This window comes from Rhinoderma darwinii, chromosome 13 (assembly GCF_050947455.1).
Source record: "Rhinoderma darwinii isolate aRhiDar2 chromosome 13, aRhiDar2.hap1, whole genome shotgun sequence".
Classification (NCBI taxonomy): Eukaryota; Metazoa; Chordata; class Amphibia; order Anura; family Rhinodermatidae; genus Rhinoderma; species Rhinoderma darwinii.
The window spans coordinates 48,713,382-48,741,169 of NC_134699.1; the positions used below are offsets into that span (position 1 = coordinate 48,713,382).

Sequence of the window (27,788 nt, forward strand, 5' to 3'; positions counted from 1 at the left end):
CACATTATGGAACTTTTTTGTGGAACTTTTTAGGGGAATTTTATGAGGCACCATATTCTTAACTAGAAGCACTGCCTCGGTAATAGAAGTTGAAACATGTTAAAAATCCATGAGAACAAAACCTCTGTGGGTCTCCATATAAAATTACAAGGCAGATAGAAGTACAGTATGAGACCATACATCTCTACAAGTGTTGAATTCAGAATCCATGTAACATGGATGTCAAATACAAACCTGCCCAATAGCCCTTAAAGAGGCTCTGTCACCAGATTATAAGTGCCCTATCGCCTACATAATCTGATTGGCGCTGTAATGTAGATAACAGCAGTGCTTTTTATTTTGAAAAACGATCATTTTTGAGCAAGTTATGAGCTAGTTTAGATTTATGCTAATGAGTATCTTAATGGACAACTGGGCGTGTTTTTACTTTTTACCAACTGGGTGTTGTACAGAGGAGTGTATGTGGCTGACCAATCAGTGTCCTACACTTCTCATTGTTCCAGCCCAGCATGACCCACAGCACAGTGTGATTGTGCAGTGAAAGAAGTAAACACGCCCAGTTGCTAAAAACACAATACACGCCCAGTTGGAAATAAGAGAAAACACGCCCAGTTGTCCATTAGAAAGGCTCATTTGCATAAATATAAAATTGCTCATAACTTAGCCAAAAATGATAGTTTTAAAAAAACACAAAACGTTACTGTTATCTACATTGCAGCGACGATCACATGCAATAGGAGATAGGGATTTGATAATCTGGTGACAGAGCCTCTTTAAGGGGTGGGTTCACTACAAAAAAAATCTGGAAATAAAATGATATATATATGGGTTCAACTGTGTACATCAATTACAGAATTTCATTCTGAATATCTAAGCATAAGTAAGTTGTTTGCTTCCACGGTTTGTTAACGCCGTTTCCTATAGAAGCAGTGAAGGAAAGTAGATGGGAAAATGTCTTATTTGCAAATAAGTTGGTTGGGAAATCTGTATGTGCTGTACTAATTCTCATGACATGTTGGCCAACAGAGGCCGAGTATTGGCCCCAATGCTGCATTGGCCTATAATATTGGATCATGTATTGTCTGATGGTAACGCGGTCTGAGGAATTATAAGGTCACCATTTTACGTGTTCATACCCGCACAGATCTATAGTTCATCCATGTGCATGAGACCTAATGGGAAAATACTGATCTGCGGCCTCCCGCTATGAATGGAAAGACTGTGAAAGGCCGCAGTGCTGCAGGATGGGTAGGGGTTTCTAGCAAAATGCCATCACTTTCTGGAATGGAAAAACTATTTTCAATCATGTTTACATAGGGTGGCATTGAAAAGCTAATTCCACTCTTTTAATCTAAGGCTAGTATATCAGTACAGTATTTCTCCCTTAACATAAAATATATTTAACAAGCCACCACTTTATTTCCCACAGAAGTTTCAGTGGATGTAGCAATGCCATTCTTTCCTTCTTGCCCATGTGGCCAGCTAGTTTTGGAAATATAGTTGGTCACACAGGTGAAAAGAACATCTATAGCATGCAGGGAACGATTTTGGGGTGAAAGGCCATGGGAGATGGTAGCCTCCTAAATGACAGTGCCGCATTTGATTGTTTCATTTGACTGTTATCTATTGGATTAATCCAATGGATAACGGCTAGTACTACTTATCCTCCTCACTCTCAGGTTCCTGTTCAAGTTGGAAGCTGCCTTCACACTGGGTGGGAGTCAGGACCCCATGTGTGACTGCACCCGGAGCACAAGATGAGGGTTATTAGTGAGGAGGGTAATTATATGCAGGTGTAAGGACTGAGAATTAAGGTCTAGTCCACCTTTATTTTCCATCTTGTGTTGACAGTGTGGCTTACATATATAAAAAGAGTGGGAGGGACATAAACAAATAAAGTGAAAGGTGCCAACGTGTGTGTTAAGCACTGCCCCCCAAGTTCCCGTTTGCCTCTAATAACATTTTACGTACTGACCACAGGAGCCAACCTCATAGGAATGGCACCAAACAGTGTATGCAAAATAGCTCTACTCCAGAAGGAACAAAATACATCTCTCCCAGGGAGCATTGCCCTAAAGACTCCCTGCTAGTTAAATCTCCACAATGGGAATCAGTTACTGAACTGTAGAACAAAAAAACAATACTAAGGGCCCTTTTACACCAGCCAATTATCGGGCAAATATAAAACGCTCGTCCCCGATAATTGCCCTGTGTAAACAGGGCAACGATCAGCCGATGAACGAGCAAACGCTCGTTCATCAGCTGATTGTATCGTTTTAAATGCCGAAAATATTATTGTTGTCAGCAGCACATCTCCCATTGTAAACAGGGAGACGTGCTGCCGACATGGTGGAAATGTATGGGGACGAGCAATCGTAGTAACGAGCTCTCGTCTCCATACATAGATCCGCGTGAAAGGAGCAAACGAGCGCCGATCAACGAGCTGTCTCGTTGATCGGCGCTCATTTTACAGAGGACCTTTAGGGTATGTTCACACACACTAATTACGGACGTAATTCGGGCGTTTTTGCCCCGAATTACGTCCGAAAATAGCGCCTCAATTGCGCTGACAAACATCTGCCCATTGAAAGCAATGGGCAGACGTTTGTCTGTTCACATGAGGCGTAATTTACGCGCCGCTGTCAAATGACGGCGCGTAAATAGACGCCCGCATCAAAGAAGTGACCTGTCACTTCTTTGGCCGTAATTGGAGCCGTTATTCATTGACTCCAATGAATAGCAGCGCCAATTACGTCCGTAATGGACGCGGAGTTCAAGCGCCTGCACATGCCGTTACGGCTGAAATTACGGGGATGTTTTCAGGCTGAAACATCCCCGTAATTTCAGCCGTTACCGACGCCCTCGTGTGAACATACCCTAAGACGGATTGTCTTTGTCAATAAAATAGTCAATAACAGATTGGTGCGTTCAGTTACCACACACACACTTTGTATATTTAGCCCCCTATTACATTATTCTTTCTATTCATGTAAAATATTTCCAAGTATGTTGTGTCTCTTATGCAATGACTCTTATTCTTGTGAATTGAAACACCAAGATGAAATGTGTGAGCCATGAGATAAACAAACAAGACTTCACACACAGCTTAGTGGACGTCTGACATCAGACAGCAATTAGTTACACAACAAAGTCACTGTGCTGGGACAATACACCAGATCTGCCAGTACCTTGTGTTGGACTGGATGAGTGCTCCAAGATTGTATCATCCAGCATTAGATCTAAAAGAACGACATGCTGTTAATAACTGTTCCCTATGAAAAATTTCCTTGGATCTTTGCCTATTGTAATAAATTATTCCTGGTATTCATCGTTGCGGTAACTGGATATCGAAGAATAGCCAAATATAGGACAAAAATGCATATAAAGGGTAGGTCCTCCTTTGATACCAATTTTTTTTATTGTTCAAATGCATCTGAAAAAAAAAAAGGCAATTGTGTATAGTAATTGAAAAATATTCTATTGATTTGTGTATACAGTGCCTATGGAGACCCATGTGTCTCCATGATAACGAACTGCTAACAAACCCTGTGCAGCCTGTTCCTGCAGTCACACTCCCTTCCATCTACCACCTTCATCTTGCTGACATACATTTAATAGGTTAGCAAGAAGTAGGAAACGGATGGCAATATGACTCCGAGATCAGATTAAACAGGGGTCGTTTGTGGTCTGTTACTAAGGAGACACATGGGTCTGCATAGGTACTGTAGACACAAAACAATAGGAGCCAATTTAGTTGCATAAGAGCAATAATAAAAAAAAAAAAGGTTGCAAAGGTGGACCTTTCCATGAACCTAACATTCAAGAAACAGGTCAAATTTCAATGTGGTCACAAATTAATGGTTACATTATGGCCGGTCGATATTTTGGAAAACAAAGACTGCGAATGAAAACAATAGTGTTTTTACAAAACCTCCTTCCCCTTGCTGATACTGACCTTATAAAGATGGCTTACGGTGTGTCACAATGGGGCAACATATCAAAAGTACCATCAAGAAATGGTATTGAATGAATACTATTTATATATATATATAGGATACAAGAGGTTTGGCACAGTAACTGAAACCAAATTTAAAGGAACTGTCCACTTTCAGGCAGTGTCTACAATTGGCCTTGTAGACTGGCTAGTAGGCAGAGTTAAAAATAATATGTTTAACATACTTTTTTTATGGAGCAAGTATAAGACAACAATGTTGGCAGACATTATAAAGAGTAGATTTTTTCATTTTGTATTGACCTTCTGCATAGAAAAAATACTTTAGATCACTTCATTACCATCAATTTCCACTGGTTTACATTCACAACCATTCATTTTTTTTATTGTTCCAATACCTCTAAAATGTCTTATTTAGAAATCTCCTATCCTTTCTCCTATAGATAGAAGACTGCATGCAAACTCCTTGTAGTCTGTTTGTGTAGTCATATTGAAATCTATCTGTCCCCTAATTCTTGCTATCCTACAAAATGTAAATGAGTGAGAATTAAGGGATAGATAAAGGAGAGTGTGATTGCAGGATCAGACTACGCAGAGTTTGGTTGCAGTCTGTTACCATGGAAACTTTCAGATCTGCATAGGAGCTGTACACAAAAAACAATAGGAGGTTTTAAAAAAAGACTATTTACAAAGTTGCATCGTTTTCCATTGAGGATGTATTGGAACTATAAAAAATAAGCTTGGTACCACTTCATAAAGGTTACTGCAGTGGTGTAGTTTTCTCCAAGACAGTATAAAATTAGAAATAGTCCAGGGAAATGGACTGTTTGTGGACTTTTATAAGGCTGGTGAATATGTCTTATCGCAGCTATTATGATGTCACCGTTATGATAGTATTGTGATGGGAGTGCAATAATGTCAACATTATTTTATCAGCATTGTCATAGTTACCATTTAAATGTCTAAATGCAACTTACACATGCTATGCATCATGGTCAACGATAAAGGATAAAACACATTGGGGGACATATATTAAGACTGGCCTGTCAAACACTAGTCTTAAAATAATATACGTCGGAGGAAATGCGCCAAATATAATAAGAGGTGCCCACTTTTTAATATAATTGGCGCATCATTAGCTGTACGTGAAATAGAAATGTAAATCAACGGCTGCTATGAGCAGGTGTAGATTTGCGCCATAATTTATACCGGTTTCTGGCGTAAGTCATGATAAGTCTGTCGTTCCAGTGGAGGCCCCGTCCCCTTTTGCTAAACCCTGTCCCTTTTTGTTGACATCTTTGGAAAGCGGCAAGAAATGGAAAAGGTCATAAATTTTAGCGCAACTATGGTGTGCGCCAAAATGCGTGACTTTTTTACGCCAGATAACTGGCGTAAATCTGTCAATATTTCCCTATTGACTGTTTTTCCTCCCTGCATAAAATACAATGCTTTTATTTTTGAAGTTGTTAAGTTTAAATGTTTATCTACAAACTTTTCCTATTAATTAAAAAACTTTGCGGCTGCTATTGAATTTGCATATGGCGGCATATTGTAATAATGGAAATATCCATCAAATGATTGCTGCAATTTTTTAAATAACTAATTGTTCTTCGTGCTTTAAAAAATTGTAAATCTAAATGCAGCTGAGGCCGCTTTCACACAAGCTTAATACGGGTGCTTTTTTGCGCCCGTATTACGGACACAACACCCAGATCCCTCGCCGTACATGAGAACAGGAGTTAAATCACCATAGAAGCCTATGGTGCTCTAACTTCAGTGCAGATGAACCACGGGAAGTCGAGTGTTGCATCCACAATAAATAGCACCCTAGGAGCCGTAAACAAAATTCAGCTGCCGGCTCCCAGCACAGCACCTTCCTCGATGAGCTCAAATTACAGTATGTCCCCCCCCTTCCAACTTCCTCTCATTCTTTCCCTCTTGCTTTCACTCCTTCACTTCTCTGGAGTTCAGTCACAACCTATGCCCAGCTACCTTGCCCGACAGACCCCATGAATGCCCCCACAGTATATGCCCCCAAAAATCGTCACTTTGTGCCCCCATATAGACGTTAGGCCCCCATTTTGTACCCCCATAAATGTAAATTTAGTGCCTTCTGTAGATAGTGCCACACAGCCCCCTCCTCCCAGGTAGTGCCACACAGCTCCTGACGTCACTGTCTAGATATAGACAGTGTTGTCAGGGGCAAGCCCAGATCCATAGTCCCGGGCAGAGCGCTACTAGCACTCTGCCTGGGAGTGGCGTAGCTAAAGACTCATGGGCCCTGGTGCATGAATTCAGCTTAGGCCCCCCTACCCCCCCAACCACCAGACCCCTGCGCACACCTATGCCCAGCTGCCCTGCCCGACAGACCCCATGAATGCCCCCACAGTATAATGCCCCCATAGCTGCCCCCACAGTATAATGACCCCCCATAGCTGCCCCCCCACGCAGTATAATGCCCCATAGATGCCGCACACACACAGTATAATGCAACCCCATAGCTGACCACCACAGTATAATGCTCCCCATAGCTGCCCCCACACAGTATAATGCTCCCCATAGCTGCACCCCGCACAGTATAATGCCCCCATAGCTGCCCCCCACACAGTATAATGCCCCCATAGCTGCCCCCACAGTATAATGCACTCATAGCTGACCCCACACAGTATAATGCCCCCCATAGGTTAATGCTCCCCATAGCTGCCCCCCACATAGTATAATGCTCCCATAGCTGCCCCCACACAGTATAATGCCCCCATAGCTGCCCCCCACACAGTATAATGCCCCCCATAGCTGACTCGCACACAGTATAATGCCCCCCATAGCTGCCCCCCACAGTATAATGCTCCCCATAGCTGCCCCCACACAGTATAATGCTCCCATAGCTGCCCCCCACACAGTATAATGCCCCCATAGCTGCCCCCCACATAGTATAATGCCCTAATAGGTGCCCCCCACACAGTATAATGCTCCCAATAGCTGCCCCCCCCGACATTATAATGCTCCCTATAGCTGCCCCCCACACAGTATAATGCCCCCATAGCTTCTCCCCACACAGTATAATGCCCTCCATAGCTGACCACCACAGTATAATGCTCCCCACAGCTGCTCCCAGAGTATAAATCCACCGCACAGTATAATGCCCCCATAGCTGCCCCCACACAGTATAATGCCCCCATAGCTTCCCCCCACACAGTATAATGCTCCCCATAGCTGACCCCCACACAGTATAATGCCCCCATAGCTGCCCCCACAGTATAATGCTCATCATAGCTGCACCATACAGTATAATGCCCCCCATAGCTGCCCCATACCGTATAATGCCCCACATAGCTGCCTCATAACGTATTATGGCCCCCATAGCTGCACCATACAGTATAATGCCCCCCATAGCTGCACCATACAGTATAATGCCCCCATAGCTGCCCCCCACACAGTATAATGCCCTCATAGCTGACCCCCACACAGTATAATGCCCCCCATAGCTGCCCCCCACAGGTTAATGCTCCCCATAGCTGCCCCCCACATAGTATAATGCCCCCATAGCTGACCCCCACACAGTATAATGCCCTCATAGCTGACCCCCACACAGTATAATGCCCCCATAGCTGCCCCCCACAGGTTAATGCTCCCCATAGCTGCCCCCCACATAGTATAATGCTCCCATAGCTGCCCCCCACACAGTATAATGCCCCCATAGCTGCCCCCACACAGTATAATGCCCCCCATAGCTGACTCGCACACAGTATAATGCCCCCCATAGCTGCCCCCCACAGTATAATGCTCCCCATAGCTGCCCCCACACAGTATAATGCTCCCATAGCTGCCCCCCACACAGTATAATGCCCCCATAGCTGCCCCCCACATAGTATAATGCCCTAATAGGTGCCCCCCACACAGTATAATGCTCCCAATAGCTGCCCCCCCGACATTATAATGCTCCCTATAGCTGCCCCCCACACAGTATAATGCCCCCATAGCTGCTCCCCACACAGTATAATGCCCTCCATAGCTGACCACCACAGTATAATGCTCCCCACAGCTGCTCCCAGAGTATAAATCCACCGCACAGTATTATGCCCCCATAGCTGCCCCCACACAGTATATTGCCCCCATAGCTTCCCCCCACACAGTATAATGCTCCCCATAGCTGACCCCCACACAGTATAATGCCCCCATAGCTGCCCCCACAGTATAATGCTCATCATAGCTGCCCCATACCGTATAATGCCCCACATAGCTGCCTCATAACGTATAATGGCCCCCATAGCTGCACCATACAGTATAATGCCCCCCATAGCTGCCCCATACCGTATAATGCCCCACATAGCTGCCTCATAACGTATAATGGCCCCCATAGCTGCACCGTACAGTATAATGCCCAGCATAGCTGCACCATACAGTATAATGCCCCCCCATAGCTGACCCCCACACAGTATAATGCCCCCATAGCTGCCCACACAGTATAATGCTCGCCATAGCTGCACCATACAGTATAATTCCCCCCATAACTGCACCATACAGTATAATTCCCCCCATAGCTGCCCCATACCGTATAATGCCCCCCATAGCTGCCTCATAACGTATAATGGCCCCCATAGCTGCACCATACAGTATAATGCCCCCCATAGCTGCACCATACAGTATAATGCCCCCATAGCTGCACCATACAGTATAATGCCCCCATAGCTGCACCATACAGTATAATGCCCCCCATAGCTGCACCATACAGTATAATGCCCCCCATAGCTGCACCATACAGTATAATGCCCCCCATAGCTGGACCATACAGTATAATGCCACCCATAGCTGCACCATACAGTATAATGCCCCCATAGCTGCACCATACAGTATAATGCCCCCATAGCTGCACCATACAGTATAATGACCCCCATAACTGCCCATACAGTATAATGCCCGCATAGCTGACCCATACAGTATAATGCCCTCCATAGATGCCACATACAGTTAAATGCCCTCCACAGCTGTCCCATACAGTAAAATGCCCCCCATGAAGTATAATGCCCCCTCAGCAGCTACAATAGGACCCCCCTCCCATACCCAGTATAATGCCCCCATATGTACCTAATAGAAAAATAATAACATAATTACTTACCTAGCCCCGTTCCCACGATGTGTGGAGGATCCTTCTCCTCCTCTGCACTGTGCTGTGAGTGACTTGTCACAGAAATGTGCGATGTAGTGATGTCACTACATCACGCCTGCCTGTGCCGAGCGGCTCACGGCACAGTGAATGCTGGAGCAAGGCTAGAGCATACAACGCAACTGAATCTGCGTCCTGCGAACACAGGCTTAGTTGGAGGCGGGACCAGCGCGGTCAGGCTGGGACACTGCTCTGGTCCTGGCATCGCTGTCCATATTCACTGTCCATATATAGAGTCGCTAGCGCTCTGCCTGTGACTCCTCCTCTTCTTACATCAAGTTGCCTGGGTTTGCAGGGTGCTGACGCACCGGCCCTGCTTCCTCCACTTCTCCCCTCCCCCACTCACTACCTGCTGCTTCCTAAGGCCAAATGCACAGGACGTGTACTCCAAGTAAACTCATCTACACAGTGCAGATTATTCCACAGATAAAATTACTTGCGGTGCGTATTTTAAAATCCACAGCAAGTCAATTTATCTTGCGTTTCCACCTGCGAATTATATCTGATTAGTTTAGAGAAAACTGCAACAAAATCTGCAGCGTAAGGGCGGGTTCACACATGGCGGAATTTCACTTAAATTCCGCTGCGGACACTCCGCAGCGTTATTCCGCAGCGGAGCCGTTTCTCCATTGACTTTCACTTTAATTTAGCAGTGTTCGTTTACACGATGCGTACAATTCCGCTGCGGAGCATAGGCTGCGGAGCGGAATTTGGTGTCCGCAGCATGCTCTGTCTGTTGCGGAGCAGTGGCGGACTCATGGCGGAATTTCTCCATTGACTTCAATGGAGATTCAAAGTTCCGCAATGAAGTCCGCAGCTGTCATGCACATGTCATGTGTGCTGCGGATGCGTCTTGCTTTTTTAACTTGACATTTCTTCATTCTGGCTGGACCTATGTATTTCTAGGTCTACAGCCAGACTGAGGAAGTCAATGGGGCTCCCGTAATGACGGGAGCGTTGCTAGGAGACGTCAGTAAATAGTCACTGTCCAGGGTGCTGAAAGAGTTAAGCGATCGGCAGTAACTGTTTCTGCACCCGGGACAGTGACTACCGATCCCAATATACATGTATCTGTAAAAAAAAATGAAGTTCGTACTTACCGAGAACTCCCTGTTTCTGTCTCCAGTCCGGCCTCCCAGGATGACGTTTCAGTGTAAGTGACGGCTGCAGCCAATCACAGGCCAAGCACAGGCTGCAGCGGTCACATGGACTGGCGCGTCATCCAGGGAGGTCGGGCTGGATGCCGAAGGAGGGACGCGTCATAAAGACAACGGGCGGTAAGTATGAATTTCTTTTACTATCACTAGGGAAAGTGCTGTCCCTTCTCTCTATCCTGCACTGATAGGGAGAAGGGAAGCACTTTTCCCGCAGTCCGCAGCAGCTAGTCCGCATCAATTTTCTGCACATTTTGTGCAGATCCGCAGCCGTAATCCGCAACCCGGATTAGGTGCGGCATTGATGCGGACAGTTGCGGAGGAATTCCGCCATGTGTGGTCATGCCCTAAAACCGCACCTGTTTCCACATCAAAATGTAAAAACCGCCGCTAAAAATGCATCGAAAATGCACTATTAAGTTTCTGCACCAAATTACGCAACGTGTGCATTAGCCTAAAAGGCTGGGTTTTCATGCTGCAAGTTGTGCATTTTTTGTGGATTTTCGCTACAAGAATCTCACAAAACTGCCATGTGAAAACTCAACCTTAGGCCCCATGCACACGACCGTAAAAAATCTCCGTAATTGCGGACCGCAATACGGTCCACAATTACGGACCCACCCGGTTCTATTGGCCGCGGATACCTTTCCGTACCGCTACGGATAGGTGTCCGTGCCATAGAACCATGCCGGGAATTATGGAGCATGTTCTACTTTAAATGTTTTACGGGCCGTGCTACTAGACTTTGTATGGGAGAACGGCACGAAAATGCGGCCCGTGGCAATTACGGACCCACCCGGTTCTATTGGCCGCGGACACCTATCCGTACCGCTACGTTTGTGTCCGTGCCATAGAACCGTGCCGGGAATTATGGAGCATGTCCTACTTTTCGTTTTTTACGGACGGTGCTCCCATACCTTGTATGGGAGCACAGCACGAAAATGCATCCCACGGGCGTCGGCAGCCGTCCGTGCCCGCAATCGTGGGCCATGATTATGGGCACGGCCGTGTGCACGAGGCCTAAGTGTCTTGAGGTGTCCCAGAGCCTCTCTTCCCCTCCCCCGCAGAACATCACATTGAGCAATATTCAGCTTCTGGTTCCTAAATGAATTAAAGGGTAGTACCATGTCCCAAGTCATCCCCCTAAGGTAAGTATACATGTATATATGAATGTGTGCTATATAAATGTATTTTATTTATTTATTCAGGTCAATAGTGCTGTATATATTATATTCGGATGTGTATAATATTTATATATATTTAAATTATTATTTATGTATTATTTATTTTTATTTATATAAAAAAATATATATACTGTATAAATATATATATATATAATTTATGTAATTATTTTATTCATTTATTTGATTCTATATATTATATATTTTTTGTATAACGGTGGTAATTGTACACTATGTATTAGTACTGGTGCATCGTCTGAGCAGTCAGTGTCTGCCCCAGTGTAGTGTGTGCTAGCTTCATCAACAGGGCACAAACCTTGTTTATTAATATGGCACAGGCTAATAACGGTAGCAATTCAGACGCTGGCATATATACATTTATAAATAATATGGTGCACTGTTTTTTTGGGGGTACAGTATGGCATATTGTTTGCGCACTGTATATTTTGTATTATTTGAGTGCAGTAAAGTATCATTTGGGCACTGTCTTCTGTGACTACTTAATCACTGTAATGTAAAACTAAATGGAAACATTATTAAAAAAAAATTCACGTTTACTACATAAGGCCACGTTTACAGCCACATATTTTGTTGTTTTTTTTTTTTTGCATGGGTAGTTTATACATAGGAAAAGTTGCAGCAGTTAGGTGTTACCTTTATGGGAACGAGATGTATAAAAATGTAAGTTTGTATTATTTATTTTTGCCTCCCTGCATTCTAAGGCCTTATTCACACGAACGTGTCCATTTTGCGTGCGCAAAAAACGCTGTGTTTTGCGCGTGCAAAAGTTCCTGTGTGGCATTAGTATGTGGTGCGTGCCAACGTGATTTCCACGCATATGGCAGCGTGATGACACTCTGTTTTTATGTTTACAAAGATAAAAGCAGGAGGTGCTTTTCTTGTTTCATTCATTCATTTTACTACTGTAGCGCGAATCACGCGCGTCACCCGGAAGTGCTTCCGTGTGCCGTGCGTGATTTTCACGCACCCATTGACTTCAAAGGGTGCGTGATGCGTGATAAACGGCCAAGTATAGGACATGACGTGAGTTTTACACAGCGCACATACGCTGCGTGAAAATCACGGACTGTCTGAACGGCCCCATTGACTAACATAGGTCTGTGCGACGCGAGTGATTTTCACGCTCGTATCACGGACGTAATACACGTTCGTGTGACTAAGGCCTAACAGTCATAACTTTTTTTATTTGCATGTCTACTTAGATACTTGAGGCCTTATTTTTTGCAGGATCCTGGATATAGGATTTTTTTGGGGTAGCGCAAAAATATAATTTAGTAAAGGGAGCCATATAACCCAGGGCCAACCCTCGATATATGTCTATGGAGATTCTACCATTTGAAAGGCACTAGGAAAAAATTGGATCCAGGGTTTTGAGAAACTGCTGAACAAAAGGAACAGAAATGTTTGTCTCATATTTGCCAAAAACACATTGAAAACCCCAAAGATTTTTGTGATAATGTTCTGATCAGTCGAAGGTGGAACTTTTGGGAAAACATGGGTCCCATTACATTTGGCATAAAGATAACACAGCATTTCACAATAATCTCAACAGTCAAACATGGTGGGGTTAAGAGGTGAGGGAAAGCCTTGCTGCTTCACAGCCTTGGCAACTTGCCATAATCGACAGATGACTTCTGTTCTCCGCCAGAAAATTCCGAAAATCCAGTCATCAATTTAAAATCTAAAGCTCAAGTGCAATTGGGTAAAAACAAAATAATTTAATGCACAAACTCCAAACATCCTCTATATGGAAGAAAGAAAATGAAGCTTTTGAAGTGGCCTAGTCAAAGTCCTATCTTGAGCCTCCATTAGATACTTCGGGAAAAACCTTAAAGGGGCAGTTCATGCTAAAAAGCCCTGCAATATGGCTAAAAACCAAGTATTTAGGTGCAATCACTTTTTCACATGGTTGTTTTTTGTTCTTTTTCAACAAATAAAAAAAAACATTTATAAACTATATTTTATGTGTACTCAGTTTTCTTTATCCTTTTTGGTTGGAAGACCTGATTAAGTGTTACAAATATCCAAAAATAGAAGAAATTCGGAAGCGGGCAAATATTAATATTATTCAGTGTTATCATCATTAGCATTAATAATGACAGAGTTGGGAAGAGAACATTGTGATACTGTATAGTCAACCTTGTGACTCTGGGGATATTATTGGCAGCAAAAAGATATTAATTTCAGTAGTTTTGTCAGTTACGAAGTCAAAATTCCAAAGTCTGCACTGTCAGGTCATCATAAAGATGTCAGTGGTGACATGGTTAACATCGTGATGTCAGTGTTGTCATAGTCATCACTATAAAGTTGTGCCATTGTTATAATAATGATGTCAGCGTTTTCATGTCAGCATTATGAAGCGAGTGAGGTCCTGTCTGGTAGCCAAAACTGACATCATGGATACCAATATGATGCTAGTGGTAGCCTTGTCAGCATGTCCTCGTTCATGATATCAGTCTTCTCATGCCAGCATCACAATTACATTCAATAGCAATATAAAGTCAGTTATTTAATTTGTAATAGGTTTTAAGAGCTAAGGCTTCGTTCACATTTACGTAGGATTTCCGTTCAGTCTGAGCTTTCCGTCAGGGGAACCCATGAACGGAACCCTGATGGTCAATGGTGACGGATCCACTGCAAATGTATTCCGTCCGTCACCGTTGTGTAAGGGTTCTGTGGTTGTGATGGAATCAATACCGTAGTCGACTGCGCTATTCATTCCGTCAAAACGACGGAACCCTTGCACAACTGTGACAAACGGAAAACATTTGCACCGGATCCGTCACCATTGAAATCAATGGTGATGCAAACTGAAAGCTATGGTTTCCGTTTGTTCCAGTTTGTACCCGGTTTGTACCCGTTGGGTGCCCTGACGGAAAGGTCCGATGGAAACCATGAACAGAGCCCTGACGCAGATGTGAACGAAGCCTAATCTTGCCTCTGGTACTGGTCATTAGCTGATGATGCTATATAGATGTATAGTAGAAAGGATACCATAGACTATAAGTAGATTTCGGATTTGAGGGGACTCAAATGAAACATAGATTCTGGTACAGAAATAAAGAGATTTAAACCAGTCTTTGGTGTAGTATTTCACTGTATGCAGATACTGATTGCAAATGAAAGTGTAAAGAAGGCTAGTGAAATAAAATAAGGCTGGTATTAGATATTACCCAAGTCTGTAAGGCAAAAGAAAAGAGTGCCCGCTTTGGCAATGGCCATATATATCAGTACAAGGTGGAGTTGTCGTGGGTACATGTATACTTACAGAATCCTGGTAATAGGTTATTACAGAATGTCCATGCTCAGATGTTTTCTTATTAAAGCAGTGGTTAGTGCAACCTTTAAGTATATCTAAAATCTTCAAGCAGTTTATAAAACAAAAACTAAATGTATGGACAAAATAAATAAAATAAATGCATAAAAGACAAATTAATCAAACAAATAGCAAAATGCTGCTTCCTCACCGATAGTCGACTGCGCTATTGTTTCCGCTAAAAAAAACCAGAAACCTTACAGGACGGAAACAAACGGAAACATTTGCAATGGAAGCATTACTATTGAAATGATTGGTAATGCAAATGGAAGCTATGGTTTCCGTTTGGCTTTCTGTTCCTCTGACGGAATAGATGAACGGAAACCCCAAATGGAACCCGACGCTGATGTGAACGAAGCCTAACCAGTAATTGTCCACTGCAGCAAAAATGCATCTGTAATGGCGGAAGGAGGTGAAGGGAACAAGTGAGCCCTAATCTACCCACCGCCCTGTCCCTGCCTACTTGCAACGACCCGCCCTAGGCGACGGGGTACAACTGGGCGGCGGTCCCTACGCTGTCTAAGTGCAAGGGGGTACAAACAGGGAACACGCAAGGGAATAAAGTAGCCCACGGAACGCCGCGAGGAAACGGAGCGGGAAAGAGCCAGTCAGGATCAGGAAGTAGTGGAGTATACAAACGGGAGCACGGAGCAGAAGCAAGCCAGGGGCAGAGCAACGCAGGATAAACGGAACTGAAGCAAGGCAGAAGCACGGCAGAAGCAGGCTGGAGCAAGGCAGCAGTGGGGCCAGGAATCCAAGAGAATAACAAGCAAGGAGGAAGAGAAAACGGCAGGTATAAATGGACAGGGGGCGGAGCTAACTCTGACTGACCAGGCCGCGATAGGCTCTCCCACTCCTGAGCCTGCCACCCTGATTGGTGGGAGCAGGTGTCAGTCTCAGAGGTCTGGCCTCAGGTGTCGACTGATTAATCCTGGGAGTATACCCAGACATAGTGCCTGGCAGATCCTTTACAGTACTCCCCCCTTTATGAGGGGCCACCAGACCCTTACTAAGAGGACCCGGTTTAGTGGGGAAGAGAAGGTGGAACCTCCTGATCAATACCCCAGCGTGAACATCTCGAGCAGGAACCCAAGTCCTCTCCTCCGGCCCGTATCCTCTCCAATGGACCAGGTACTGGAGGGAGCCCTGGATCATCCTACTGTCCACAATCTTGGCCACCTCGAATTCCACCCCCTCAGGGGTGAGAACGGGAACAGGAGGTTTCCTCGAGGGGGACCAGGACGGGGAGCAGCGTTTCAGGAGGAAGGCATGGAAGACGTCGTGTATACGAAAGGATGGGGGCAGCTCCGGACGGAAGGATACAGGGTTGAGGACTTCAATGACCTTATAAGGTCCAATAAATCGGGGTGCAAACTTCCTGGACGGGACCTTAAGGCGCAAGTTCCTCGACGACAACCACACAAGATCCCCGACGACAAACCGGGGGTTAGCAGAACGTCTACAATCAGCCTGAATCTTTTGTACGCTCTGGGACGCCTCTAGGTTCTTCTGAACCTGGGCCCAGACTGTGCACAGTTCCCGATGAACGTCCTCTACCTCGGGATTATTGGAACCACCAGGGGAAACGGAGGAGAACCTAGGATTAAACCCGAAATTACAGAAAAACGGGGAGACCCCTGACGAGTTACTGACCCGGTTATTCAGGGAAAATTCGGCGAGGGGAAGGAATGAGACCCAATCAAATTGACAGTCAGAAATGAAACACCTTAAATATTGTTCCAGGGATTGGTTAGTCCTTTCCGTTTGGCCATTAGTTTCGGGATGGAAGGCGGAGAAGAAGGACAGATCAATCTCCAATTTTTTACAAAAAGCTCTCCAAAATAAGGAAACAAATTGTACCCCTCTGTCCGAAACTATATTGACTGGGGCCCCATGGAGACGCAAAATGTGTTTCACAAACAAAGAAGCTAACGTCTTGGCGTTAGGTAGTTTCTTAAGGGGCACAAAGTGGCACATCTTGCTGAAGCGGTCTACTACCACCCACACCACCGACTTGCCCTGAGATGGAGGCAAAGAGAAAACGGCAGGTATAAATGGACAGGGGGCGGAGCTAACTCTGACTGACCAGGCCGCGATAGGCTCTCCCACTCCTGAGCCTGCCACCCTGATTGGTGGGAGCAGGTGTCAGTCTCAGAGGTCTGGCCTCAGGTGTCGACTGATTAATCCTGGGAGTATACCCAGACATAGTGCCTGGCAGATCCTTTACAGCATCATAAACTGTACATGAAGTCATTTATGCACTGGGACACTAGGTGGGGCTAGTGATATGCACATAATGTATAGAAACAGATCCATCATTTGATTAAAAATAAGAAAATTGTAGTTGAACAGAGGTGAAGAACTAAATAGTAGCAGGAGAACACTATACAGTAGAGCAGCAATATATATCAATCTCATAAATAATATATTGGTGTCTGTAAGAACAGTGCATGTACCAGTAAATGGTTTACATGCCAGGGGAAGTAGCTTAAAGGGAGCACAGAGCTCTAAGCATTTACAGCATTATGTGCAAAATCAATTGGGGAGGGTTGTGCAGGAAGTCTGTGTAATGCAGCTTCAACCAAGATCTGCAGAGAACTGAGTGATGTTAGAGAGAGGGGTGTTGAGTTGACAAATTCTGCTGTACTATCCAGCAATATATTATTTTCTGTAGTGTCAAGGACCTATAGTATGCAGATCAAGTGCTGTCCTTTTGGGCATTAACTGAATTACATCTAATATATTGACATTGATTTTAAAAACATTTTTCATCTTACATTAAGAATTTTCCATAAATTGGACATTATTAAGTCACTTACAATTTCTATAGACAGCTACTTGGTTACTTGTGATGTGATCTGTACTCCAATACACCTCATCAAATGAGCAAGCCATTGCTTCCTTTTTCACAGATCATCCCTTTTCTAATAATTAAACTACCTTTATTTTTTAAAACATTACATTTATACTTAGAATTACTTTCTCCGTTTATCCCATCATTATCTATGGGATAGAAAAGGGGACAAAATGCACCCCCATTTTGCAAATCTATACATGGGTTGATGGGAGAACATTCATATCTGCTCCAACAATTCTTTCTCCCATTATCTTATAGGTTATGGTACATATATAGATAGACCTTTTAAATGAAGGTTTTTTTAAAAAATAAAATAAAATTCTGAACAATAACCTATTTAATTTAAAAATATATTAAGAAACAACTTATGGTACCTTACAATTTTTAGTTAAGACAATAAAACTATGACCAAAACTTACAAACACATTTACCTACCCGTTTGGTGCAATCATCAGAAACAATGGATCAGTATCAAATGGAAAAATGTAAAAGGATTAGTAGAAACTGCACAAAAAAAACACAGAAAAATCTGAAGATTTCAAGTACAGAAAAATCCTCCTGATGTTATACAGGGGGTTAAATTTAGAGAGATCAAAACTCACTTCCTCCTTGGATGGCAGCCACTTCTAAACTGCTTTTATTATGCCTTAAACAGGTAGCAGGGGCAAACGCAGAATTTTTAAAAAAGGTGGTTCCAAGCTCATTGGTGCCCGTTGTGTAGACGGAAAAATGGTCCCCTTGCCTACTATTGGTAACTCAAGTTAATACCTAATGTCCTGTTGGTTTGGGGTGGCAAGGATATTAGTAGAGGTGGTAAGTGGCAGAAAAGAGTATCAATAATTTTTCCATGCACTAAGGGCTTATTCACATTATTAACGTGGGGAAACTCGAATGTGAAAAACTGAGGTTTTTCAGATCCGAGTTTCAACGGTGCGGTACACGTTTTCACGGATCCCCATGGGCTTGAGTCTATGGATGGATCTGTGAAAACGGAATAAAATAGGACATGTTCTATTTTTCAATGGAGCCTTCACACGGTCCCTTGAAACACCATTAAAATACATGCGTCCATGTGACGGCCGTTGTTTTCAACGTTTGTGTGAATAAGCCCTAAGAACCACCCTTAGGTGCTCCCATGTGTATCTTTGGAAACATTATCAGATAAAAATTAGACAATCATCTCAAGTGATCCTATCACTTGGATAAGAAACTAAACAATGAGCCCAACGCTATCTTCAGGGTGTTTGTAGATGCAAATTACAGTACAATGCAAGTGAATAGGGTTTTACAAAAGATGGATTTTAGGGTATTCCACTGCATAGGAAATCCATAGCATACCCTATTTGTCGTGGATTTGAAGTGGATCTCTGCTGTGGATTTCCACCTTTTCAATGCAAAGGGTGAAATCCATGTCAAAATATACAAGGAGGAGGTTTGTGTCAAAATCTGAGGCGGAAAAATTCTGCTGCATCTGAACATACCCTTAGGAAAGTGCCTTACCTTAAAGATTTTCTAGCAATTTCTCTTCTATAGAGTGGAGAAAAAGGCCAATGTATAATAAGTAAGATTAGATCAATTAGAACTCCTAGTATCGCACGTATTACTTGTGTCACTTGTAGCAAAAATAAACTTCCTTCATATTTTTCACACAAAAAAAGGGTTCTTCACTAATAGCAGCATTGACAAATCTGATACGGACTATCTTGTCTTAGGTGTCTACGGAAACTTGAGGATTGTTTTTCTGAACACTCCAGTAATATCCTTGTTCTTCCCAAACACACAGTTTTTCCAAACACAATGGGGCAGATTTATCAATATATTTATGGCCGTTTCATATATGGCATCAATACGCATACTCACATTTTCTCTTCTTTTATCAGTCCTTGTACGTAAGCATCCCTTATTTGTATCTCCTTCCCTCTTTTGAGCACAGGGCTGTCAATCAATATATCTGTCCCTCATACAGTCATATTCAGGACCCCCTAAACTCTTTCTCATATCTCCTATACTCCATCATGTACCTCATAACATTTTGTGTTGGAGGATGTTATGGTGGGGAGTAACATGACCACCGTTTGCCGATTCCCAGCACTTCAATGCAGAGGTAGCCACGCTTGTGTAACTCTCGGGAGGTGGGTGGCAGTCAACAAGATGCCCCTGATTACAGTTCATCTTGATGGCACCCTGTCTGAGCATGCACAGTTTTTGTAATAATTTCAGGCCATTTCCCAACCCTTGGCACAGAAATATGTGCTGTTTCTCACTGTACTCCCCATTCAGCTTCATTATTTCACCAAGCATGCACTGACAATATATGCGCTGACACATTTGTCCGCTCTTTCCTCTATCCTTAGACTCTTTACTCGGTGTATGATTTTGAAATGAATACTCATTTTGACATACATGTAATTGCGTAATTCCACCCCACTATTCTTGCCATCTTCTGCCTCACTGAGCATTTGCTTATCACCTGCACTCTTCATACTCCAATAGTTGGATTGATATTCTAACCATCCAGCCTGGGAACACATAAGCAAGGACACTCGCTGAGCTGATCTATCATCCATACCCCCAACCAAAGTCGGATTGGCCCACCAAAGTACCAGAGGATACTCCTTTGGGCTGAAGCTGCCACAGTAATTGGCCCAAAGGACTAGCAGAAGGCAATCCATTTGGGCACATTCTTATTTTCCTTTGCATAGTTTGGAATTATGAATGTGTTTCTGCTTAGAACTTTTGAGTACGTAGCTTTTGGAATCAATATCTGCCTCCACTAAACCTCTACAGCATGCAGACGTGGATCTCATCTTTTTCCTTAATGTCAGTCATAACTGGCAAATAAACTTTGTTCTTCGTACTGACCAACTATTCAAATTATTACTGCTTAAGTGTCTGAGTAACTTTGACATGGGTCAAACCATGATGGCTAGACGACTTGATCAGAGCATCTTCAAAATGGCAGAACTTTTGGCGTGATCCCAGTAATCAGTGGTTAGGACCTAACAAAAGTGGTCCAAGAAAGGTCAACCGGTGAACTGGCGACAGGGTCATGATCCCACATAACAGTTACTGCACCACAAATTGTCGAAAAACTGAATGCTGGCAATAATAGAAAGGCATCAGAATACACAGTACATCGCAGATTGCTTGGTTTGGGGCTACTTAGCCGCAGACTAGTCAGATTCCCCATGCTAACCCCTTTCTACTGCGAAAAGTGCCTACAATGGGCATGTGAGCATCAGAACTGGATTTTTGAGCAATGGAAGAAGATGAACTGGTCTGATAAATCTAATTTTCTTTAAATCATGTGGATGGCAAGGTGCATGTGCATCGCTTACCTGGATAAGAAATGGCACCAGGATGGGAGGAGGCAGTGTGATGTTTTGGGCAATGTTCTACTGGGAAAACTTGGGTCCTGGCATTCATGTGGATGTTACTTTGACACGTACCACCTACATAAACATAGTTGCAGACCAAGTACACTCCTTTATGGCACTGATATGCCCATCTGGCGGTGGCTCCATTCAGCAGCATAATGCACTCCACCACACTGCGAACATTGTTCAGAAATGGTTTTTGGAACATGACAAAGAGTACAAGAGGTTGACTTATCCTCCAAATTTCCCAGATCTAAGTCCAAATGAGCATCTGTGGGATGTGCTGATAAAACAAGTCCAAACCATATAGGCCCGGCCTCACAACTTACAGGACTTAACTGCTTGGCGACATGTGACGTATTTATATGTCACAGTCCCCAAGGGGAAGTATGGAGCGGTCCCACAGATTGAGTCCACTCTAGACTCAGAGGGGGTTGGCTCTATGTTACAGCTAACACCTCACTGCACAGCCTGGATCGGAGATAACTCCGATCCCGGCCGTTTAACAATTTAGATGCTGCGGTCAACAGCAACCACGCCATCCATGCCATTTGAAAGAGGGGAACCAGCCCCCTCGGTCAGCCCATCGTCCCCCACCCCGACTGTCGATGATTGTCATGGCAACCTGTGGGTCCTAATGAAGGACCCCAGGTCTGCCATCTTTCTGCTCCTATTAAGTCTTGCCAGCAGGGCTTAATATTTTCCAGTAAATAGTACAATGCATACATAGGTATTGCAATGTATTGTAATATCGTTTAAATGATTGCTTGTTCAAGTCCCCTAGAGGGACAACAAAAAAGTCAAAGAAACAGTTAATGAATATTTTTAACAATGTAGTAAAAAATAAAAAAATATTAAAAGTTTAAAAAACCTCTTTCCCATTTTTCTCCTGAAGTAATGTAAAAAATTAAAAAGTAAACAAAATTGGTATCTCTACATCCTTAAAAGTCTGAACTATCTGAACTACTAAAATATCATGTTATTTAACCCGTTGGATAAATATTAAATGCTAATGCTAGGAAAAAATGCTAGGAAAAAAAAACCACAATGCTAGAATTGCAGTTTTTTTGGTCAACTCGCTTCCAAAAAAAAAATGAAATACAAAGTGATCAAAAAGTCATCTGTTCTCTAAAACAGTACCAATAAAAACTACAGCTCACCCCGCAAAAAACAAGCCCCAACAACGGCCCACCAGCGGAAAAATAATAGGTCTCAACATATGGGTATCAGAATATGACGACACAAACATTTTTTTTATTTAACAAAGTATTTTCTTTGTTAAACGTAGTACATCATTAAAAACAACTATAGAAATTTGATATCACCGTAATCGTATTGACGCGCAGAATAAATTTAACATGTCGTTTTTACCACATGGTGAACGCTGCAACAACAATACCCAAAACACTACGAAGGAGTCCGTTTTTTTCCAATTCCACCCACAAATAATTTTTTCTCAGTTTCCCATTACATTATATGCACTTATCTGTTATTTTTCTTGCTGCTTCTCTCTCCATATATTAGACTGGGGTGGTTGCTTAGCAGCAGTGTGAATCAGGCTCGGTGACTACTTTCTCTACTTGATCCTATGGAGAGCTATGTGTCACCCATCACAGGCTTCAGCAATTCTTGTTTTTCACAAGGGGGACAGAAACTTCTATCAGCAACCACTGATACTTAGACAGGTTCCTGTAATGTAGAAGAATATAGTGCAGCCTCCCTGTCTGTATACTTATGGTTTCTCAGCTTATTTAGGAGAATATAGAGAGAATGATCATCACAGTGTCTCCCAGCAGGCTGAAATGGTATGGTCTTTAGCTGGTCATGTGATGTTGTGCAAAAGAAGTGTAGAGTGTGGTATACGGTCAGGTGGGGAATGTAGACATGGGAAGTTGTGTTTCCACTTCAGGTCTTCTTTAAAGGATCTGCTGCTAACGTCTTGGTGTCCAGATACAACAGGACACCTTCAGAGATCTTTCGAGTTCTTGCCTCGATGAGTCCAAGCTCAATTTTGAGGCACGAGGGGAACATACAATATTAGGCAGCTTGTTTTAATGTTACGGCTAATTGGTGTAAATGTCTATGCTATGTTTGTGTTTGCAACTTCAATGTTTACACCAAGAATATTTTCATCGTTTTTTTGACTTTTGGAGTACAGTAAATTATACCACCGTTTTGTTACATGCCCCAAAAAATGTTGAGAATATAGACTAGTACATGCTAGCATTAGAAAACTTGAGTGAAATAATAAATTAAAGGGATTTTCCGGGTAAAAAAAGTTTTTTGCAAGTTTAAATTACAAATGAGGACTACTTACTTACAGATGGACGCTGCGTAGGTCAAATGCACCATTCTGCTGTTTTCCGCTGGGTTCAGTGGCGGTCATGTGACCACAGAAATCCGGTTCTCGGTTTTATACCAATGAAGTGGGCAGGTCACTGTGATTCTTTCATTTCCTTAACCCAGGGGTGGGCAAACTTTTTGACTCGCGGGCCACAATGGGTTCTAAAATTTGACAGAGGGGCCGGGCCAGGAGCATTTGGAGGGAGTGTTTGGGCCGGATATACTAAAGCATTAAATGTAGTGTGTGCAAACCTCATAGCACAGTAAGAACACTACAACCCAATTTATTAACTGTCTTTCAAATGTGAAAAATAGCCCTTATCAGTTAATAAATTTGTCTCAAGGAATATGCAAGATATGGCATTTACATACTATTTCGCAGATACTGGGAGAAGGAAATGTAAATAGATTAAAATAACGTACGCACTGTGATTTATCAAGAAAAAAGTTCTGTTGACTCTGTAAATTAGCTGCCAACCTCTGAGCAGTAGCCGCCCGTTCTTGTGTTGACTGCTTGCTAGCATAGTTTGCATGCTTCGTGGCAAAGTGACGGCTGATATTGTACTCTTTGAAAACCGAAGGGCTTAATGGTGACGTGAAACGAAGTGAAAATTAAAGTGAAATAAAGAGAAATACGCGCCACATTAACCCCTTAATGACCGGGCCATTTTGCACGTTAATGACCAAGGATTATTTTTTGTTTTTCCACGGTCGCATTCCAAGAGTCGTAACTCTTTTTTTATTCCGTCGACATAGCCGTATAAGGGCTTGTTTTTTCCGGGACGAGTTGTATTTTGTAATTGTACCATTTTTAGATGCTTATAACATATTGATTAACTTTTATTAACTTTATTTTAGGAGAGAATTGAAAATAAGCAGCTATTCCAGCATTAATTTTCACGTTATAAATTTACGCCGTTTACTATGCAGCGTAAATAACATGTTAACTTTATTCTATGGGTCGGCACGATTACAGGGATACCAAATATGTAAAGGTTTTATATGTTTTTTCTACGTTTGCACAATAAAAACCCTTTTAGAAAAAAATTACTTGTTTTTGCATCGCCGTGTTCCAAGAGGCGTAATTTTTTTATTTTTCCGTCGATGTGGCCGTACGTGGGATTGATTTTTGCGGGACAATGTGTAGTTTTCATTAGTACTATTTTGGGGTACATAGGACTTATAGATGAACTTTTATTTTATTTTTTATGGGGGGAATGGGAGAAAAGAGAGAATTTTGCCGTTGTTTTTTGCGTTTTCTTTGGACGCCGTTCATCCGGCGGTTTAATTAATGTGTTCATTTTATTGGTCAAGTTGTTACGATCGCGGGGATACCATATATGTGTATGTGTGATTTGTTTTGACCGTTTTATTAAATAAAACCACTTTTTGGGGCAAAAAAGTAGTTTTATTTGACTTTGACTGTAATTTTTTTTATTTTTTTTTTCACAAACTTTATTTAACGGTTTTACTTTTTTTTTTTTAGTCCCACCAGGGGACTTCACTATGCGATATGCCGATCGCATATATAATGCTTTGGTATACTTCGTATACCAAAGCATTATTGCCTGTCAGTGTAAAACTGACAGGCAACCTGTTAGGTCATGCCTCTGGCATCGCCTAACAGGCAGATGCTGAAGACAGACCTGGGGGTCTTTGTTAGACCCCCGGCTGTCATGGAAACCCGACGGCGACCCGCGATTTGTTTGCGGGGGCGCCGATCGGGAGACAGAGGGAGCTCCCCCCTCTGTCAAACACATTAAATGCCGCTGTCACTGTTGACAGCGGCATTTAATGGGTTAAACTGCCGGAATCGGCGCGTGCTTCGATTCCGGCAGTTGCAGCAGGAGCCAGGCTGCGTATAACAGCCGTGCTCCTGCCGCTGATCGCGTGGGTAAACTGTCAGTACCCGCGCGATCACAGGACGGATATATCCGTCCTCCTGCGCGAACTAGCAGCTGCTGAGGACGGATATATCCGTCCTTCGGCGTTAAGGGGTTAACAACGGTCAATGTGTTTTGAGTGCGCCATCTATTGGGAAAACGTGGGCATTGCAGGGAAAGGGGGAAAAAAAGGAGGTTTTTACTATTATTTGGACAAGTTCGGCGGGCCGGATTAAAAAGCCTAACGGGCCGTATGTGGCCCGCGGGCCGTAGTTTGCCCATGTCTGCCTTAACCCCTCCTATATTTATACAGCCCGAACCCCTCCTACTCCTTCTTTATGCATGCACACCGAACCTTTGCCCCTGCATCTTCCTGGTGCAGCTTGATTTAGATGTGTTGGGACTGCACAGTCACATCAGCCCTTTTTTTTACTGCAGTGTAACTGTGTGTAAGCAAATATTATCAGATGCAGTGATCTCCCATACATTATAGAAGTGAGATCACGGCATCTGCTAATATTTGCTTACACGCATTCCCATTGCAGTAAAAAAACAAAAAGAACTGATGTGTCTATGCTGTCCCAACACATCCAAATCAAGCTGTGCCAGGAAGAATGAGGGTATGATCACACGCTTAAAAAAAAAACGGCTGCAAAATACAGCGCTGTTTTCAAGGGAAAACAGCCTCAGAATTTCAGCCGTTTTTTATGCATCAAGCGTTTTTTGATTCGTTTTTTACAGTAGTTTTTGTAGCTGTTTTTCTATTGCCCCAATGAAAAACGGCTCCAGAAACGGCTCAAGAAGTGACATGCACTTCTTTTTTACAGGGCATTCTTTTACGCGCCGTTTTTACAAATGGCCGCATAAAAAAACGCCCTGTGGGAACGGAACGCTGTTTTTCACACCGGCCTCGTCCAAGTCCTTAACCGGTGTCCCGTGTGGGCTGGAGCGGATGCACGGCTGTCTCATGACTCAGATCGCGACTGTTTAACCCCTTACATGCCAATAATGACCGAGGCATCAAACTAGTTTGCAGAGGGAGGGGGCTCCCTCTGTCACCCATCGGCGGCCGCAAATGTGATTGCGGGCCTCCGATGGGTTGTCATGGCAGCCGAGGGCCTAACAAAGGCCCCCAGGTCTGCCCTGGCTATATGCCTATTACACCGTGCCTGAGGCATGGACTAATAGATTGAACAGTGATCGCGCTGTTCCTTGCCATTTAACCATTTAGATGCCACGATCAATAGCGAGGAGCATGTAAAAATGACAATACACTGCAACACATTAGTATTGCAGTGTATTGTACCAGCAATCTGAAGATCGCGGTTTCAAATCCCCTAGGGAGACTAATAAAAAATGAAAACAAAAGTTAAATGTTAAATTAAGTTTTCAGTATTGGAAAAAAAAATAAAAAATATTAACAGTTCAAAAAAAACGACTTCTCCTATTTTTCCTCTAATGTAGTGTAAAAAAAAATAAACAAAATTGGTATTACCGTGTCCGTAAAAGTCCAAACGATTACAATATAATATTATTTAACCCGCACGGTGAACGCCGTAAAAAAATGAAAATGGCAGAATCTTACTGCTAAAATTTTTTTTAATAAAAAGTGATTAAAAAGTCATATGTACCAAAAAATGGTAACAATAAAAACTATACATCACACCACTCAATTGACAAAAAAAATAAAAAATGTATGGCTTTCAGAATGTGCCGTTTTCCTTGTAAAAGTAGTAAAAGATTAAAAAAACTAAATAAATTTGGTATCGCCATAATCGTATTGACCAGCAGAATAAAGTTAAGTAGATGTTTTCACCACACGGAGAAAGCCGTAAAAACAAAACTCAAAAGACCATGGAGGAATCACATTTTTTTCCAATTCCACCAGGTACATTATATGGTACTTTAAAGAGGCTCTGTCACCAGATTTTGCAACCCCTATCTGCTATTGCAGCAGATCGGCGCTGCAATGTAGATTACAGTAACGTTTTTATTTTTAAAAAAACGAGCATTTTTGGCCAAGTTATGACCATTTTTGTAATTATGCAAATGAGGCTTGCTAAAGTCCAAGTGGGTGTGTTTAAAAGTAAAAGTCCAAGTGGGCGTGTATTATGTGCGTACATCGGGGCGTTTTTAATACTTTTACTAGCTGGGCGCTCTGATGAGAAGTATCATCCACTTCTCTTCAGAACGCCCAGCTTCTGCCTGATCACGCTGTGACGTCACTCACAGGTCCTGCATCGTGTCAGACGAGCGAGGACACATCGGCACCTGAGGCTACAGTTGATTCTGCAGCAGCATCAGCGTTTGCAGGTAAGTAGCTACATTGACTTACCTGCTAACGCCGAGGCTGCTGCAGAATCAACTGAAGCCTCTGGTGCCGATGTGTCAGACACGATGCAGGACCTGTGAGTGACGTCACAGATCTGCACTGCCAGAAGCTGGGCGTTCTGAAGAGAAGTGGATGATACTTCTCATCAGAGCGCCCAGCTAGTAAAAGTATTAAAAACGCCCCGATGTACGCACATAATACACGCCCA

General features: G+C 43.1%; 1 protein-coding gene across 11 annotated transcripts in view; it reads right to left on the bottom strand.

Moving 5' to 3' along the window:
- Positions 1-27,788, bottom strand: part of CACNA1G (calcium voltage-gated channel subunit alpha1 G) — a 338,489-nt gene that overhangs the window by 67,973 nt on the left and 242,728 nt on the right. For 7 of the 11 annotated variants that reach the window (XM_075845564.1, XM_075845561.1, XM_075845563.1 and 4 more), the window contains one exon: positions 3,189-3,239. The exons of the other annotated variants lie outside the window; for them this stretch is intronic. In XM_075845564.1, the coding sequence (XP_075701679.1) occupies positions 3,189-3,239 (51 nt within the window). The remainder of the gene's footprint in view (positions 1-3,188; positions 3,240-27,788) is intronic. 11 annotated transcript variants of the gene reach the window in all.